This window comes from Crotalus tigris, unplaced genomic scaffold (genome assembly GCF_016545835.1).
Source record: "Crotalus tigris isolate CLP2741 ecotype Arizona unplaced genomic scaffold, ASM1654583v1 scf7180000019504.2031707, whole genome shotgun sequence".
NCBI lineage: Eukaryota > Metazoa > Chordata > Lepidosauria > Squamata > Viperidae > Crotalus > Crotalus tigris.
This window is the reverse complement of record NW_024097570.1, coordinates 163,233-180,043: the sequence shown is the minus strand read 5'-3', so window position 1 is coordinate 180,043 and position 16,811 is coordinate 163,233. Positions and strand designations below refer to the sequence as shown.

Genomic DNA, 16,811 nt, shown 5'->3' with positions numbered 1-16,811 from the left:
TTAAGGAAATCCACTAGATCTCATTTGCAGATTGTTATTACCCAAACAGTGGTACGTGAGTTAATAAATGCTTCTCAGAAAGTAAATATTCTTACTGGAAAAGAAAAAGTATAGCTTTCAGGTTCAGACACTCTTCCCCAAACTGGCACCTTGCAAGTGTGTTAGGACTACAGCTTCCATCATTCCCACCATGATCTGTCTATGGGGGATGGAATTGTAGCCTACCTCAAGCTGATTCAGAGTAAGAAAAGAGTAACCCTGGTGTATTTTTCAAATCTTGCAAATGTTTTGCTAAATTCAAAAGGTAACCCTAGAATATTGGCTGAGAGACAGAATCACAGAACATTTTGTTACTTTCTCCTTACCTGAACTTTCATTTCTAGATCTCGTATCTGATCTTCTTTCACCTTTATATCAATTGTTAGCTTTTTGCACTCTGTCTCCAGGTCTCTGATGCGATTTCGTAATGTCTCAGTGCATTCTCCTCTATCAAACAAAATAATGAGAAAAAGAGAAGAGGGCAAGCTTTCAATCTGGGTTTTGGCTAATTTCAGCAGCGTATTAAAATAGCAAGATGTGTGGAAAAAAGGGTGCAATTGTATGAACTCTTTTCATAAAACAGCTGAATAGTGATGCAAAATAAAACATGATTTGTGCACCCTATAACCCTCTGTGAGGTTTGCAGCTGTAGGCTTCCAACATGAGGTTTTGTTCCCCCCCCCAAAACCCCCCCCCAGAAACTGCTCTTTGAAGAACAGGAGAAGGAGAACTTAACCTGGTGCTTGTAATCTTCCCTTCTCAGTTTAAGACCTGGGATAGAAAATGCTGCAATGGAAGATTCTAAATGTGCATGTGCATCTTTAGTCATGTTTAACACTCCACCAGTGAGTGAAAAACTTCAGCATACTCTCTCTAGATTCATCCATCTTGTCACTGATAAGAGAGCACGGTTATAGGTTCTCGTCTATCCTAATAAAACATATTCTGGACTGTTAAACTTCAGACTCTGTAGGGGAAGGACCTTGCAGGTTTGGATGAGAATAACATGCTCTGAGCACACAAAGGACTAACTTGTCAAAATGGTCACATCAGCTGAGCTTTACAGGTAGTCCTCAACTTATGACCAGCCACTTATCAACCGTCTGAAGTTCTGATGAACCTCTCCCAAGACTTATGGCCCAATTTCAAAGTTCTGACATCACCCCTATTGACATGTGACTGCAGTTTGGGCACTTGTCACTGGCAAGTCTCCCAGTCTTGTGATTGATTTATGATGTTTATGCCAGAAACAGGTGTTTACTTCTGGTTTCTGGGAAAAACCAGCCCGTAGAGAATAATGGGTTCGCTTAAGGATGGGTGCTATATGACTGCCAAAGCAGTCTTTAAGACAGATACAGTCACATGGTGACATGTTTTACAATTGTCACGACTTACGAACATACTTGCCAGGCACAATTATGATCATAGATCGAGATCACCTGTACTATTTTATTCCTATAAAGTAGTTTTATTGCCTCCCAAATATGAACCCAATATACAGCCTGAAATGCTATAAGCCAGAATGTTATTTTCTTGAAGTATCATTTTTATATTATGCCATAAGCATTTATACACATCATATACCAAATACAAATGAATTGCATGAAACAGCACAAAACCTCGCTCCTATATCATGTAATTGGCTGCTTCCTTTGAAAAAGGTTATTGAATTATTATAAATGGTGAATAAAATCAAATATGATCAAGGAAACTTACAATTCAGAAACACAGTCATCAATTTTTCAACTATTTAGGTATTTTTCTTGAATTCATATATAACTGGCTAATTTGACCATGACAGGCATGCCTTGAATACTCAAAATGTTAAAGACGAGAGTGTTTCTCACCATTACAATTCCAGCAATTTTTGACAAATTAACAACTCTTTTTTCACCATTCTTTCCTTCCAAATCTTTGGGTCTAGAATAGGGATCCCCAATCTTGGCAACTTTAAGAAGCATGGACTTCCATTCCCAGAATTCCCCAGCCAGCTGGGTGGAGAATTCTGGGAGTCGAAGTTCATGGGTCTTAAAAGTTGCCAAGTTTGAACAAACACAGGTCTAGAAAAAAAGCAGCAGCAGCAGCAACTAGGTACCTGGTAGCAGCGGCAAACGCAACAGCCCGAGCAGCTGTTGCTTCCTCCAACTTCTTCCTTTTTTTTTCTTCCATCAACTGCTTTTCTACGAAGGTCCGTGCTTCTTGCTCTGCTTTTAGCTTTTTCTCCAATTGGCCAATGGTCTGCTTATCTTTTTGTTTCATTTGTACAGCATTATGTAGTCTGAAAGAAAGGAAGACAGTTGGTAAGCCTTGTCTGTAAAATGGGAAGAAAACCCACTCATCCACCCAACCAGCTTTAAATAAGGGTGCTTTATAATAGGTCTCCATCCCCTATGTCAGGGGTAGGCAACCTTGGCTCTTTTATGACTGGTGGACTTCAACTCCCAGAATTCCTGAGCCAGCCATTTTGAGGGGAAAGGGAGAGGTTTCCAAGCTGAGCCATGCTGGCTCAGGGATTCTGGGAGTTGAAGTCCATGAGTCATGAAGGGAGCCAAGGTTGCCTACCCCTGTCCTAAGTCCTCCTGTTCTAAGCAGTGAGCCTCCTAGACCAGGAGTAGGCAACCTTGGCTCTTTTATGACTCATGGACTTCAACTCCCAGAATTCCTGAGCCAGCATGGCTCAGCTTGGAAACCTCTCTCTTTCCCCTCAGCATGGCTGGCTCAGGAATTCTGGGAATTGAAGTCCACGAGCCATAAAGAGCCAAGGTTGCCTACCCCTGTCCTATGTCTATCTTGAATTACTGACCACTTACAATGGTCTCTTTTGGGCAAAGCAGTCAGAATCTCAGATACTTTTAACTGATTGAGGTTGAAACGACTAGGGTTCTAATCCTGACCTGCATTCCTTTTCCAGAGATTTTTTTTTTTTAAAAAAAGAGAGATTTTACATGATGATATGAATGTGATGCTCCTGCTGTGCAAAGATTTCCTCAACTCTGAACACATTCAGACCCAAAATTCACAATGCATTTTTCAGGAGTGGATTTGAAAGAACTGCCTAACGCAGGGGTGTTAAACTGCCAGCCTGTAGGCCGGTTGCATCATGCTGAGGTCGTGCCCAGTCCAGCCCCAGCATTGCAAAAAAAGTCATGATGTGTCGTGACATGTCACGTGACAAGGCAAGTTTGACACCCGTGGCCTAACAGTTAAAAGCAAGTCAACAGTGACATCAATGATTTAGAAAGACAGGAAGTTATCAGCTGGACATATTCAACAGAGGCTGGACAGCCACTTATCAAGCTGTCAGGAAAGCTTTGGTTCAGACTTCTGCACTGAAGAGGGAACAGCACAAATGGCTTAAAAGTCCTTTCTCACTATAACACTCTTAGGATATTATTATCTATTTACTGAACTCAGGAACAACTGAAAATAGCTACGGCCTTAGCCTAAGAGAAGGAGATAATCACACATAATATGTCAATATAACTAATTCAGTATTCACGAATGACCTATCCTATGTCTTTTATGGAGATTTTGAAATATGTGATAAGCCAAGGATACATTTTAATTGGCCTGAATTATTTGCTTTGATGGTTCTGTTATCATAACACAGGTATCAAGTGTCAAGCAAGAACATCTACTTTCGGAACTATGACATCAAGCTTGCATTCAAGCTTCTTATGTATAAGTAGCGGTGTGGGTCTATACATATGTTGTACATAATATGTTTAGGTGTGTGTCATGTATGTGTTTTACCTTGAGACCGGGCAACTAAATTTCATTTCTGATGTGTGCCGTTGTGCCCACAGTAAAAAAAATTGATAATAAAGGTTATCTTATCTTATCTTATCTTACCTTATCTTATCTTATCTATCTTATGGGCTTGCTGAGGAATACAACAAATTCCTTTTTTTGTACAGTTTCCCCTTTCAGTCGGAGCTGCACTAGGAATGCTTAGAAATGGGGATTGTGGCAGAACTTGGGGGCAGATTTAAAAGGGATTAGACTAGAATCCCTACAGAGCCACAAGCAAACTAAGCCCAACCTTCCTTGAATCTCTAACTCCAAGCAGGTGTTAACTGTTAGTTGAGAAGATTAATGTCAGGCATGAAAGACTAAGTTCCCACCGTGAAGATCCAATTAAACTGATTTATTGTTAACCAGGCCTATGCTCGGGAATCTTCTCCACTAATGATTAGCACCTGCATGAAGTTAGGGTCAACACTTTTGAACCTGACCCCAGGTTGTGCGACTCCTTCTCCTACATGAGCGGAGGGATATAGATGGATATACCTCTCACTCATTCAAGTCCAATGGCTAGACAGCCAGAGTCTGTAAAGGAAAATGGGGGCTCAAGGTACAAATGGATCCAAGCAAAGTTGCAGACGTGCATATATTCACAAAAATGAGTGAATCCAAACATTCACTGTTTATTCGGGTTAGGTTTGTTTATTCTAAGCAGTTTAGCATAGAATTTCAAGAGGGAGACTCTGTTTGCCTCTCAAAATAAAATCCGTATTGCAGCAGAACTAAATTTTGACGACTATTTCTGTTAACCAAACTTTCATTTTCTGTCTGAATTAAATATCATTCTGAAAAAGAATCAGTCTCACTTTTCATATAATAATAATAATAATAATAAAGTTGGAAGGGACCTTGGAGGTCACCTAGTCCAACCCCCTGCTCAGGCAGGAAACCCTATACCATTTCAGACAAATGGCTGTCCAGTCTCTTCTTAAAAACTTCCAGTGTTGGAGCATTCACCGCTTCTGGAGGCAGGTGGTTCCACTGGTTAATTGTTCTAACTGTCAAGAAGTTTCTCCTTAGTTCTAGGTTGCTTCTCTCCTTGATTAGTTTCCTCCTGTTGCTTCTTGTCCTGCCTTCTGGTGCTTTAGAGAACAGGTTGACTCCCTCTTCTTTGGGGCAGCCCCTGAGATATTCTGGAACACTGCTAACATGTCCCCCCCTGGTCCTTCTCTTCGTTAAACTAGACATACCCAATTACAGTTCACTGAGAATCAGTTCCTAATTAATATAGCACTCTTATCTCTGAAAGAACTCCCAAGTATTTAGCTCACAGTCCTTCAATACAGAAATTTCAGCCATTAAGCCTTTTAAAGCTGATGCATTAGCTTCCCACTTGAGGACCGTGGGGCAGCTAGTGAAACACTAAGTGAGAGACAGCTTTAATCTTTCTGACCAAAATGGACGGAGCCTAAAACCACTTAATTTAGTCAAGATCCAGATTCTTAAAAATACTTTTGTCCCTCCCCTAGAACAAAAGTGTAAGAGTAAACAAGCGGCAGCATAAAAAACCCTTAAGAGATAGAAGGATAAACTTACTTATTCTGAAGCAGCTCATTTTCCTGTCGGAGTTGCCCAATTTCCGATCGGATCCCCCGCTCTGTGCTAGTCAGAGAACTGATCTGACTACGCAGCTCTTGTTCAATTTGCCTGCTGGCCTGTAGATCAGCCTTTAACTTCTTGATATCTTGTTCCAACCTAGCATGGAGAAACAGAAGTGCCTTTTAGAATATTTACTAATAAGAGCTGAGATTTTATCATGTCTTGGCTGTTCAGACTTTTGTAACAGAACTTTCCTTAAAAAGTAAAACACAAAAACATTGCGAAGGATAGGCCTGACTTTCTATCATTTTGTCTCTCCCTGTCTTTTTGAACCTTTGACTTAATTTTTTTACTGATATCCACTGGTATGCTAAGATTCATATATAGGTTATATTGCAGTGGTTCAAAACCATGCTCCTATCACAAATGAAGTATGTTAAGTAGCAGATTGTAATCTGAGTAACAAAATAGATCGTAACTTCCAATAACTGGTAGCGTGGATTTTCAACGTGTTGAAGCATGAGAGACATCGTGGGTAAAGTATGTTCTAAAAAGCTTAACACGATTCTAAAAACACGGACCACTTTGCATCGGGGTCTGAACACAGATCGATCACTTTCTGGTATTCAAGTAGTGCTACGTCTACGTAGCAGAGAGCTTCTGAAGCTGAACTAGAAATGAGTCTGACTACAAGCTTCACATTAAGGGAGACACATGATTACTGAAGATTATGTTTTCATCAAGTTGGTGTCTTCCTAATGATCAAACAGATAGAACTTCTCTAGGATAGCCTGGCTTTTTAGATTTCTTGGTGGTACACCCACAGTCACTTGATCACAGTGCTGGTTGCCTTATTTATTTATTTATTTATTTATTATTTGTTTGTTTGTTTGTTTGTTTGTTTGTGAGACTTATATACCGCTTTAAGTGCAAGCACTCTCTAAGCGGTGTGCACCAGTAAGCAATGTATATATATATTTACATTGCCCCCAACAATCTGGGTCCTCATTTTACCTACCCCGGAAGGATGGAAGGCTGAGTCAACCTTGAGCCGGTGAGATTTGAACCGCTGACCTGCTGAACACAGTCAGCTAAAGTGGCCTACAGTACTGCACTCTAACTGCTGCGCCACATCGGCTCTTCTCTTTCCTTCCACCTTTCCCAGCGCTAAGGACCAAGGGCTGGATTTTTGCATATGTCCAAAATATAGTAATTTGAATAGGTTTCAGAGTCAGGGGGGACGACCTTGAGGAAATGGCAAGAATTTTTATATAGGCAAAGAGGACTGAAATATTCCTTAATTTTGGAATAAAATATCACATTTGAAAGCAAGCCAGGCAGGCTCCTCCCTGATCCATGGGGATGTAACAGAAGGGGATGTAAAGCACTATCAAGCTTGCTCTTTTTTTTAATTTATAGACTATATCAATACATGTCTAGACTTCTTATGGAGTCTGTTATAGACATCTTGCTTGTATGTTCAACTGATATTAGACTGAACTTGACAATCAAGCTTGTTAACCTGCTCACATTCTGCATCGCAGTTCAGGCATGCACCTGGATCAGTGGTTCTCAACCTTTTTAATGCCACGACCCCCAACTGGTCGTAAATCGAGGACTACTCAACTGGTGCAGCACCGTTTGCAGAATGGGACTTTTGGCGGGCTCAGCAGGGCAGAGACAGCCTGGACAATTCCTATTGGCTTTTGAAAGCCAATAGAATTAGACTCTATTCAAGAGAGTCTATTCTATTGGCTTTCAAAAGCCAATAGAATAAAAGGGAGTAGCACAGCTAAGGAAAAGGGGGGAAAAATGGCGGACTGCGTTGTTTGGCGACCCCCGTGAAATGGTCGTTTGATCCCAAATGGGGTCCCGACCCACAGGTTGAGAACCACTGACCTGGATAATGCCTTATTAAAGGAAGATTTATGAAGTTTAATCCATATTATTTGCACTGGACCCATATACTGTGTTTGCTCTGTACCTCCTGACTTAGGAATGAAATGCCATTCTTTTTCTATTTTCTATTCTATTGTTCCTCAACAATTAACCGTATGATCTTTTGATTGAAAGTATGCTATGTCAGTCCCTTTCAATTTTCTGGTGCCTAAGATGTCAACGTGTGATTGAGCTTTCCTTGTCCGTGTTTCTTATGATCCATGTTCCCACTATAATTCTGTTTTCTCAGTTTCAATTTTCATTTTCCTGCAGGGCAAAATCAGCAGCTTCTGAAAGGCTTTAATCAGTTGAATCATAAACACCATTGTTATACCAAAAGATGCTCAGCTCTTCTTCAGTAGCATGGTAAATTCACAGTGAAGATTAATGTACATTACATTTCTCCCACAAAACTGGACTCTTAATACAGAGAATGGTTAGAATTTGACTGGGTACACATGATTTTTAAAGTAGATTCTCCAGTTTCAATATTGTCAACACCAACCACCTATTACAATGGCACACAGACTTATTGTTCCAAAAGCATTAATACACATAAGTGCATTAATCACACAGACTCAAATTCTCTTCCCAATAGCATCATATCTAAAAAGGTTATCTTAGATATAAAACCTCATCCAAAACATTCAGCGTTCTTGGTAGTATGGAAGAGATAAAATTTACTCAAATCACTTTTAAAAGAAATATTAGGGCAATCAATCAGCTGCTAGCAATATGCATCCCATTATACACTGACTCAGGCGGATTTATCTAGTAAATAATGACATTTCTTTCAGAGCTAAAATACAATTTATATTTTTCTCCTTCCCTCCCATTCTCATGCTTGCTTATAGCAACCCTCTACAAGAAATAAATGAATTGCAATTTAAGAGGGTTAATTTTAATCTCTCCTGACTAGACACCATCATGGTCACATTTAGAAATAACAAAGCTTGTTTCATATTAAAAAGCTGTGCATTTAAAACCATTAGAGTCTTCCAAATGAACATAGCATATCAATCAACTTTTTTTCTATCAAAAATTTCAAAGTAAGTAACAATAAAGATACAGAAGAATGAAACAAATCAATTTGATTAAATGCAGTTAAAACACAATTGAAATTGTTTTAATAAAATTGTATTAATAAAAAGAAAACCAAACAAAAAAATTAATAGCCAACAAAGTAACTTAAATTCCAAATGCCTGTTTCAAAAGAAGAACAGGAGGAACGCCGGCCTAGCCAGACTTGTAGAGAATTCCAAGTTTCTTACATTCATACCAACCTTACCTCTGATGGCGCAAGATCAAGAGGGCTTTTTTTAACAGAACAACAGAGTTGGAAGGGACCTTGGAGATCTTCTAGACCAACCCCCCTGCTCAAGCAGGAAACTCTACCTTTCCACACAAATGGCTGTCCAATCTCTTCTTGAAAACTTCCAGTGATGGAGCACCTGCAACTTTTGAAGGCAATACCAGAATACCTCTTGTTCATATTGTTAATATAATGGAAGGAATTTCATCTAATAGTTAGGACAGCAATTTTGAGATGTAAGATTTAGGAACTATAATTCAGCTTTCCAGAAGGCCAGGAAACACATAGAAGCCTCCTCACCACTTTCATCCAGTACTGACAACAACAAAAATAGGAGTGGCAACAGCAAGGACAAAGTTCAGCATAGAGGACTTTTGCCATCTACAGCAGACATGTCAAATACAAGGCTCGGGGGCCGGATGCGGCCCGTGAAGTGGTTTCATGTGGCCTGCGAAGCCATCCTGGAAACAGTGAGGGAACGGCCCCCGCTGCCTTGGCCCTGGCCCAGGCCAGCCAGGAGCTAATGTACAATTTTGTGGTAGCCATCTATGCTGAAACCCATTCAGTCTTAGCTCCATAAGCCCCCCCTCCCCCAACATGGCCTGAGAGGAACAGCGAGGCTCCTCCAGTGGACCATGCCTTGGCGTTTGCCCCGGTCCCAACCCCTTCTGCCAGAGACCCTCAGATCTGTCCCACTCCTGCCCAGACCCCCACAGGCACCCTTGACGTGAACGATGTAGAGCTGGCCAAACCCACCCAGTAGGCCACACCCACTCCATCCACACCCACCCTGTAGGCCACACCCACCCTAGCCACATTCACTCGGTCCCCTGAGGGCAACCACAATGCTAATGCGGCCCTCAATGAAATTGAGTTTGACACCCCTGGTCTACAGTCACAAGTTGCCTGCAACTAAGTGAGAATTTGGTACCATAGATTTATGCAGTATTACAGTATGAAAAACACAAAATGCACACTAGGCAGTGTGTCCTAAAATAAATTAAACTAATCTGAAGGAAGCCACCTTCGTAATATAGCATTGAGGGAGATAGCTATCCATAACCTACCAAATCGTATAAATATACATATATTCATCTCCAGATTATTAATTTAAGTCACTTTGCAGAGTGAGATGGATGGCATATAAATTTAATAAGCAAACAAACCAACAAATCTATCGTCTACAAGAATCTTTAAACTAGTCTACCCTCCATGGAATACTAGATTTTTCCTGATATAGCAGGAACAATATTCTAGCATACTGTAGATATTCTTTAAATATCTCATTACAGCCAAGAACTACTTTGTTGGATCAGATTCACATCCACGTATCCTGTACTTTCCAGATTTGAATTTGCTAAGCGACAAGAGAATTTGAGTTTAATAGTAATCAAAGGAGACAATAAGGGCAATGAAGCATCTGTATTTCTCTGCCCTTATTGTGTCCGTGGATAGCCGTCCTGTGGCCCTGTTTTGGATGACACATGCCCTCTTGAGGGGAGGGGCTCAGAAAATCCCCGAAAGGAGAGTGTGGAAGATTTAGCTCCGCATCTGTCAGACAAAGTTTCTCAAATTCACTCAGTTGGATACTAGCTTTACTGCAGGTCCAGAGAAGATGCCTGGGGAGAATTCTTGCCCAGTTATCTGGGAACAGTTTGAACACTGTTGGGTCTGATAAAATGGACAGGGTACTTAGGACTAGGAGCTCAGCCACCTACTCTTTAGAGCTGTATTCCTCCTGGCTGGTTAAGGCAGTCTGGAAAGCAGGTTCTGGCAGAGATAAATTATTGTGTGTGTGTGTGTGTTGTGTGTGTGTGTGTGTGTGTGTGTGTGTGTGTGTGTGTGTGAAAGAGAGAGAGAGAGAGAGAGAGAGAGAGAGAGAGAGAGAGAGAGAGAGAGAGAGAGAGAGAGAGAGAGAGAGAGATTGTTTCATTACCTCTTAAGGAGGCTTTTCTTTTTCTTCTCCTCAAGAAGCCATTGGTGGAGCTCACTATCCTGGACAATTTTTGTCCTGTATCATTTCTTCTCTTTTGGGGGGAACGTAATTGGCAAGGTGGTTGCACAACAGCTTCAGAGAGCTAGATGAAGCAGATTATCTGGATTAGGGGTAGGCAACCTTGGCTCTTTTATGACTCGTGGACTTCAACTCCCAGAATTCCTGAGCCAGCCATGCTGAGGGGAAAGGGAAGTTTCCAAGCTGAGCCATGCTGGCTCAGGAATTCTGGGAGTTGAAATCCACGAGTCATAAAAGAGCCAAGGTTGCCTACCCCTGGTCTAGAGCCTTTTCAGTCAGAATTCAGACCTGGGTGTGGGATGGAAATGGTTTTGATCATACATTTGGATTATCTAGGGCAGGGGTCCCCAACCCCTTATCCATGGACTGGGCACTGGGCATGCCAGAAACCGGGCCACACAAACAAGCAAAGCCCCACTCATGGGATGCAGGCAGCATGCAAAACCACAGGTTTGAACCTAGGACAATACTGTCTTTAATACTGGATGAGGTTGCACTTCCCTAAATAGACCTTGTGCACAATCTGGGGATGAAGTCCTTGACTCTTGATTCCTACTAGGAGAGGTTTGCTCAACTTCGCATGGTGCGCCAATTGTGCCTGTTTATTTATCGAATTTTAAAACCTCCCATCTCCCTCACAGAGGGCGGTGTACAAATGAAATGTTAAAAACATAAAATTTAGAATGCTCCTGGACTGAAGAACTATACTCACAGTCACTCATGCCCTAATCATTTCCTGGTTGGACTGCTGTAATAGAATCTACGTAGGGCTGCCCTTTGAAGAGTATCTGAAATCTTCTTGCTAATTTGACCTGGTACCTATATGGTATGGGATTGGGTTATTTGAGGGACTGCCTCTCCTTCATTACTTCTACCCATCTACCCATCCCACCATATCCACCATAGAGGGCATGCTATGGATCGCATTAGCTACTAGGGAACTCCATATGGCAGTTCTTAAGCAGAACTTTTTTTGCTGTGCCTTCAATATATGGAACATCCTTCCCCTAAGGCACGGGTCGGCAACCTGCGGCTCTGGAGTTGCATGTGGCTCTTTGAGCCTTCTCCTGTGACTCGCAGCCTCCTCTGACATTTGCAGAGAAAGAGACAGAGAGAGGCACTTACGCTTCCCTTCCCTCTCTCTCTCTCTGTCTGTATGTGTGTGTGTGTGTAAAAGAGAGTGGCCTCACGTTCTCCGACGAGCTGACAAGCTTATTGAGTGGGGCTCCTGCCTTGGCTGTGTCTCAGCAGGAAGCAGGAAGGACAGGAGAGAGCCAGCCCAATAACTGTGTGTGTCAGCTTGTTGGAGAACAGCTTGAAGCCAGCTTGCCAGGTGAGCAGAAGATCGAAGGGGGGGGAGAGAGAAAGAAAGAGAGAGTAAAGAGAGAAAGAGAGAGAGAGGGGGGACGGGAGAGGAAAGAGAGGGAGAGGGAAAGAGAGAGAGAAAAAGAGAGGGAGAGAAAGAGAGGAAGAGAGAGAAAGAGAGAGACACACACACACACACACACACACAGAGAGAGAACACTCATGTACAGCAGCCTCTATTTCTTTTTAATTAAACTCTTCAATCAAGCTCCCCACCCCTTGTGTGCACGTGGGCGGGCACGTTTTACGGCTCCCACTGTTTTCTTTTCTCTCGGAAATGGGTCCAAGTGGCTCTTTGAGTGCTTAAGGTTGCAGACCCCTGCCCTAAGGTGAGGGCAGCTTTATCGGCTTCATCCCTTTTAATTTTTGGGATGATTTTAACTTCCTCCAAGACCTCCTTGCACCATGATGCCTGGGGACACCAGTGAACTGGTGAACTATTCAGATAGCTCCATTGTAGTTAACATCTGCTCTTTGCTTAATCTCATCTCATTCTGTTTTAGTTTTGTGCCTTTTTATAATTTAAAAAGTTTTAAATATTAATAGCTAATATTAATTTGGATATTTTGTTTTGAACTTTGTTCTGTGCCACCCAGAGTCACTCGACTCTGAGATAGGCAACCATATAAATATGAAAATATAAATAAAATTATATCAACGGCAATCTAATTAAAATTGAGTTTTAATACACAGGAAGCCCTGTTGATTTCATCTCTGAGGATAGGACTCAGGTGTAGTCCCACCATTATTTACTATAGGGTTTGGAATATAATAGTCTTTGACTTATGACAATTGGGACCGGAATTTTGGTTGCTAAGCAATGCAATTGTTAAGCAAATCATTATTTAACTGGACCCAATTTCACAATCATTGTAACCATGGTCATTAATCAAATCATTTGTTTGCTAAGTGAATCATGCCGTTGTTAAACAAATCTGCCTTCCCTTATTGAATAGTCCTTTCCTGCTTGTTGGAAGTCAGCTGAAGAAGTCACAAATTGCACTCACATGGCCGCAGGATGCTGCAACTGTAGTAAATGAGAGCCCACTGCCAAGCACCCACATTTTGATCATGTAATTGTGGGGGTGGTATGGCAGTCGTAACTTCAAGGATGGGTTGTAAGTTACTTTTTTCAGTGCTGTCGTTAGTTTGAACCATTGTTAAATGCTCCTAAGCTGAAGATTACCCACACAAGCTTTTAAAATACAGAGGTCCTCTGATACTGTTTGGCCTTGAGGACAGCTAACTATCATTTGTGATTGTAATTCTGGTCTCCCTTTTGCCACTGAGATGCACAAATGATTTGGACAACTTCAGCACAGTCAATGTATCAATTGTCAGGGCTGCATCTGTGCCACAAGTCCATAGGAGTGTCAAGTATAGTGGTGAGAAGAGCTTCAATTTTCTTCCTTAAAAAGTTAAATTTCGACAGTTTAACCTTGAGAGTATTTTTGAGGACAGCTTGACAACTTCTGCTGAAACTGTGTGAATGCAAAGAAACCGTTTACCTTCTCTCCAAAAGGCCAAAAGTAAGGAGCAAGTAAGACTTCTATTTTTATCTTTTTAATGATGGAAATCATTGAAGATGCTTTCTGAAGAAAATGGTTTTGCCCTATTTACCACTTTGTAGGTATCAAATGAAATCTATTTTATATTAGAAAGCCTATGAGACTGAACTGAATTTTTTTTTCTTTTGTTTTACTGTTGTGAAATGACATCATTGGTTGGCTTTTTGTCTTTTAAGGGCTTTGACCTGCTTTCATTATTTGAGCAGAATGTATGCACATATCCATAACTAAAATAATGTGCACAAAGAGATAGCTACCTATAATTTTCATAATGCATGTTATTCCATTGTTCATCACCCATTTTACAATAATAATGAAATATTCATAAGGCATATTGTTCCGGATAACAATTAAATGGGGAGAAAATTAAATATGCTGGTTATGTACAGAAGTAAGAGTTTAGTCTGGCAAGATTCTGTCTTATTGCCTGTAAGCAAATAAAGAACTGAACTCTGGCTGATTTGCTTTTGGTTGTTTGTGGGCTTAGCCAAATGCCCATATTTCCAGATTAACCCTTACCACTCTCACTCTAACAGATATACTCTAGGGCAGAGGTCTGCAACCTTGACAACTTTAAGACTTGTGGACTTCAGCTCCCAGAATTCAGCTCTCCATCTTTGGAGATTTTTAAGAAATGGTTAGACCAAGGGTCTTCAAACTTGGCAACTTTAGGACTTGTGGACTTCAACTCCCAGAATTCCTCAGCCAGAATTCTGGGACTTGACGTCCACAAGTCTTAAAGTTGTCAAGGTTGCAGACCCCTGTTCTAGGGAGTGGCTATCATGACTCTATTCCTCTATCTCCAATCCAGTTGTGGGCTGTGCTGTCTATTGTCCCACCACTTCCCTTTCTGGAATGTACTTCCTTCCTTCCTGGGAAATTGCCACTTCACTGTAGCTCATCATACTAGCTCCCTCTTTGTGGGCACCATTGCTCACACTATCTGTATGTAGTATTCCTGCTGTAGTGGATAAGAATGCTAATCCTAATTCTAACTCTTTTATAAACTTGGGATTCATAGATAGGAGAAAAGCTTTGAACCTTCTGAACTTCAACTGTTGCTGAAAAGTTAATTTGGTGTCTCTGGAAAGAAACTACCTCTGGCCTTAAAATCCTGAATCTAAAAGGGGTGTGTGACGAATGGTCAAATCTGGTAACCCAGATGCACTGACAAATGTCCTTAGAATTCTTAGTGCCTCATTCTTAAGCACCATGTTACTAAAACATTTTTCTTTTTTCTTTGTCTCATGTTCTATGTACATAGAAAGCATAAATTTAATTCCAAAGATGCTTTTTCAAGAGGCAACTGGACTTCCTTGTTTTTCTTTGGAGACGTTTTGCTTCTCATCCAAGAAGCTTCTTCAGCTGAAGAAGAGCTGAAGGAGCTTCTTGGGTGAGAAGCAAAACGTATTTAAAGAAAAACAAGAAAATCCAGTTGCCTCTTGAAAAAGCATATTTGAGACAACCATGATCTGGATGATGGAGATTCTCCATAGATAGAATCTTTTGTAGAGTCTCCCAGATTAAAAGCACATACTGGAGCTGAGATCCTTCACCAGCTTTGGTATGATATATATGTTGACTTTAATTTCTAGTGTCCTTTTCTTTTTTTGTTTTGGGATAAGGGGGTTGGACAAATGTTAATGTCTGTTTTGACACCACAGTGACAGTCATAGCTAATGCAGACAGATGTAAATGGTGACAGGACATGCAACTTGAACCACAATTTTTACTATTAGTACAAGAGCCACAAATATATGTGGTGGAAGCTGATAGTCTACTTTCAGGAACAAAGAAGAGTCAACAGACTCTTCCTTGCAAATGGAGAGACCTATTTTGTTAGTCTATGACAGTGGTGGCGAACCTATGGCACGCGTGCCAGAGGCAGCACTCAGAGCCCTCTCTGTGGGCACATGCGCCATCGCCCCAGCCTCCCCACACGGCCCCTCCTCACCAGCAGCCCCCCCGGAGGAGAATCGCCCCTGAGCAGTCAAGGACATGGCAGCTGGGCAGCGGGGACAAGACACTGCACTCGTGCCCCGTCGCACGCAGATGATGCTATGGGCCGTGAATGGAGGGTGTGGCTGCCATGGCACTGCTGGGCTGCCTGGGCAATCTGCAGCAGGCCGTGGAGGCGGTAGGTGGCCGTGTGGGTGGGTGGAGGGGTGGGGCAGGGGCGGTTTTTGGGCACTCAGTCTCTAAAAGGTTCATCATCACTGATCTATAAGATCACATACAGGATAGATTTTTGCCAGGTACAATTAATGGGTGAGGTTAAGCATCTTCTAATAATTCTCTTCTATAAATTCCTCCATCTACCTGTTTGGAAATGTGCCAGATTAATGTCAAAACAAAACAAAACAAAAATACCAAGGGAAAGTTGTGTTGATGGGAAAAATATGCTGACCAGCCACCAAAGGAAGGACAAACTTGTTTAACAGATCTCCAGTGGGTACAAATTTCACAGCTTGTAAATCACCAAAGGCTGAATTTAAGTTGGACTCATTCATTGTAGCAATATTTGGTTATGTCTTGGAGTTTAACATGAAGCCAGCCACTGTGATTGGTAAATTATAATTTAAAGGATTGAATATAAGCAATGATGGCTTTCTTAATAAACCAGCTGCTTTGAGTCCAGCTGTTAGGTCTCATGCTTGCCTACATAAACCCATAGTGAAATGGTGCAGGGGAAGGACATCTAAGGTTAGTCTTCCCTCATTGGTGACTAAATGTTTTGAGTGACACTTATTTATTTTATTTATTTATTTATTTATTTATTTATGAGACTTATATACCGCTTTAAGTGCAAGCACTCTCTAAGCGTTGTACATCAGTAAGCAATGTATATATATATTTACATTGCCCCCAACAATCTGGGTCCTCATTTTACCTACCTCGGAAGGATGGAAGGCTGAGTCAACCTTGAGCCGGTGAGATTTGAACCGCTGACCTGCTGAACACAGTCAGCTAAAGTGGCCTGCAGTACTTATTTAGGATACACTAATGACTTGTATTTGTTCACTGAAATGTGTGAGTTGCTTTGAGAATCCTGTATTGGATTCTAAGCAGCATACAGTACACACACACACGCACACACCAAGTATAATAACTAATTATCACCAAAGTATAGTGAAGATGAAAACTCTCCCCATATCTGACTTTCATTCACAAAGGAACTCCCAATCATATAAAAATATAACATAACACTTGCACAAAATTATTCCTTGTCATT

The 16,811-nt window shown here is 41.3% G+C and overlaps 1 protein-coding gene across 2 annotated transcripts in view; it reads right to left on the bottom strand.

Moving 5' to 3' along the window:
- MACO1 (macoilin 1) overlaps positions 1-16,811 on the bottom strand; it is a 71,792-nt gene that overhangs the window by 11,269 nt on the left and 43,712 nt on the right. For both annotated transcript variants that reach the window (XM_039363080.1, XM_039363081.1), the window contains exons 7-9: positions 5,380-5,538; positions 2,135-2,317; positions 366-486 (exon numbers count right to left, since the gene is read on the bottom strand). In XM_039363080.1, coding sequence (XP_039219014.1) covers positions 366-486; positions 2,135-2,317; positions 5,380-5,538 — 463 coding nt within the window. The remainder of the gene's footprint in view (positions 1-365; positions 487-2,134; positions 2,318-5,379; positions 5,539-16,811) is intronic.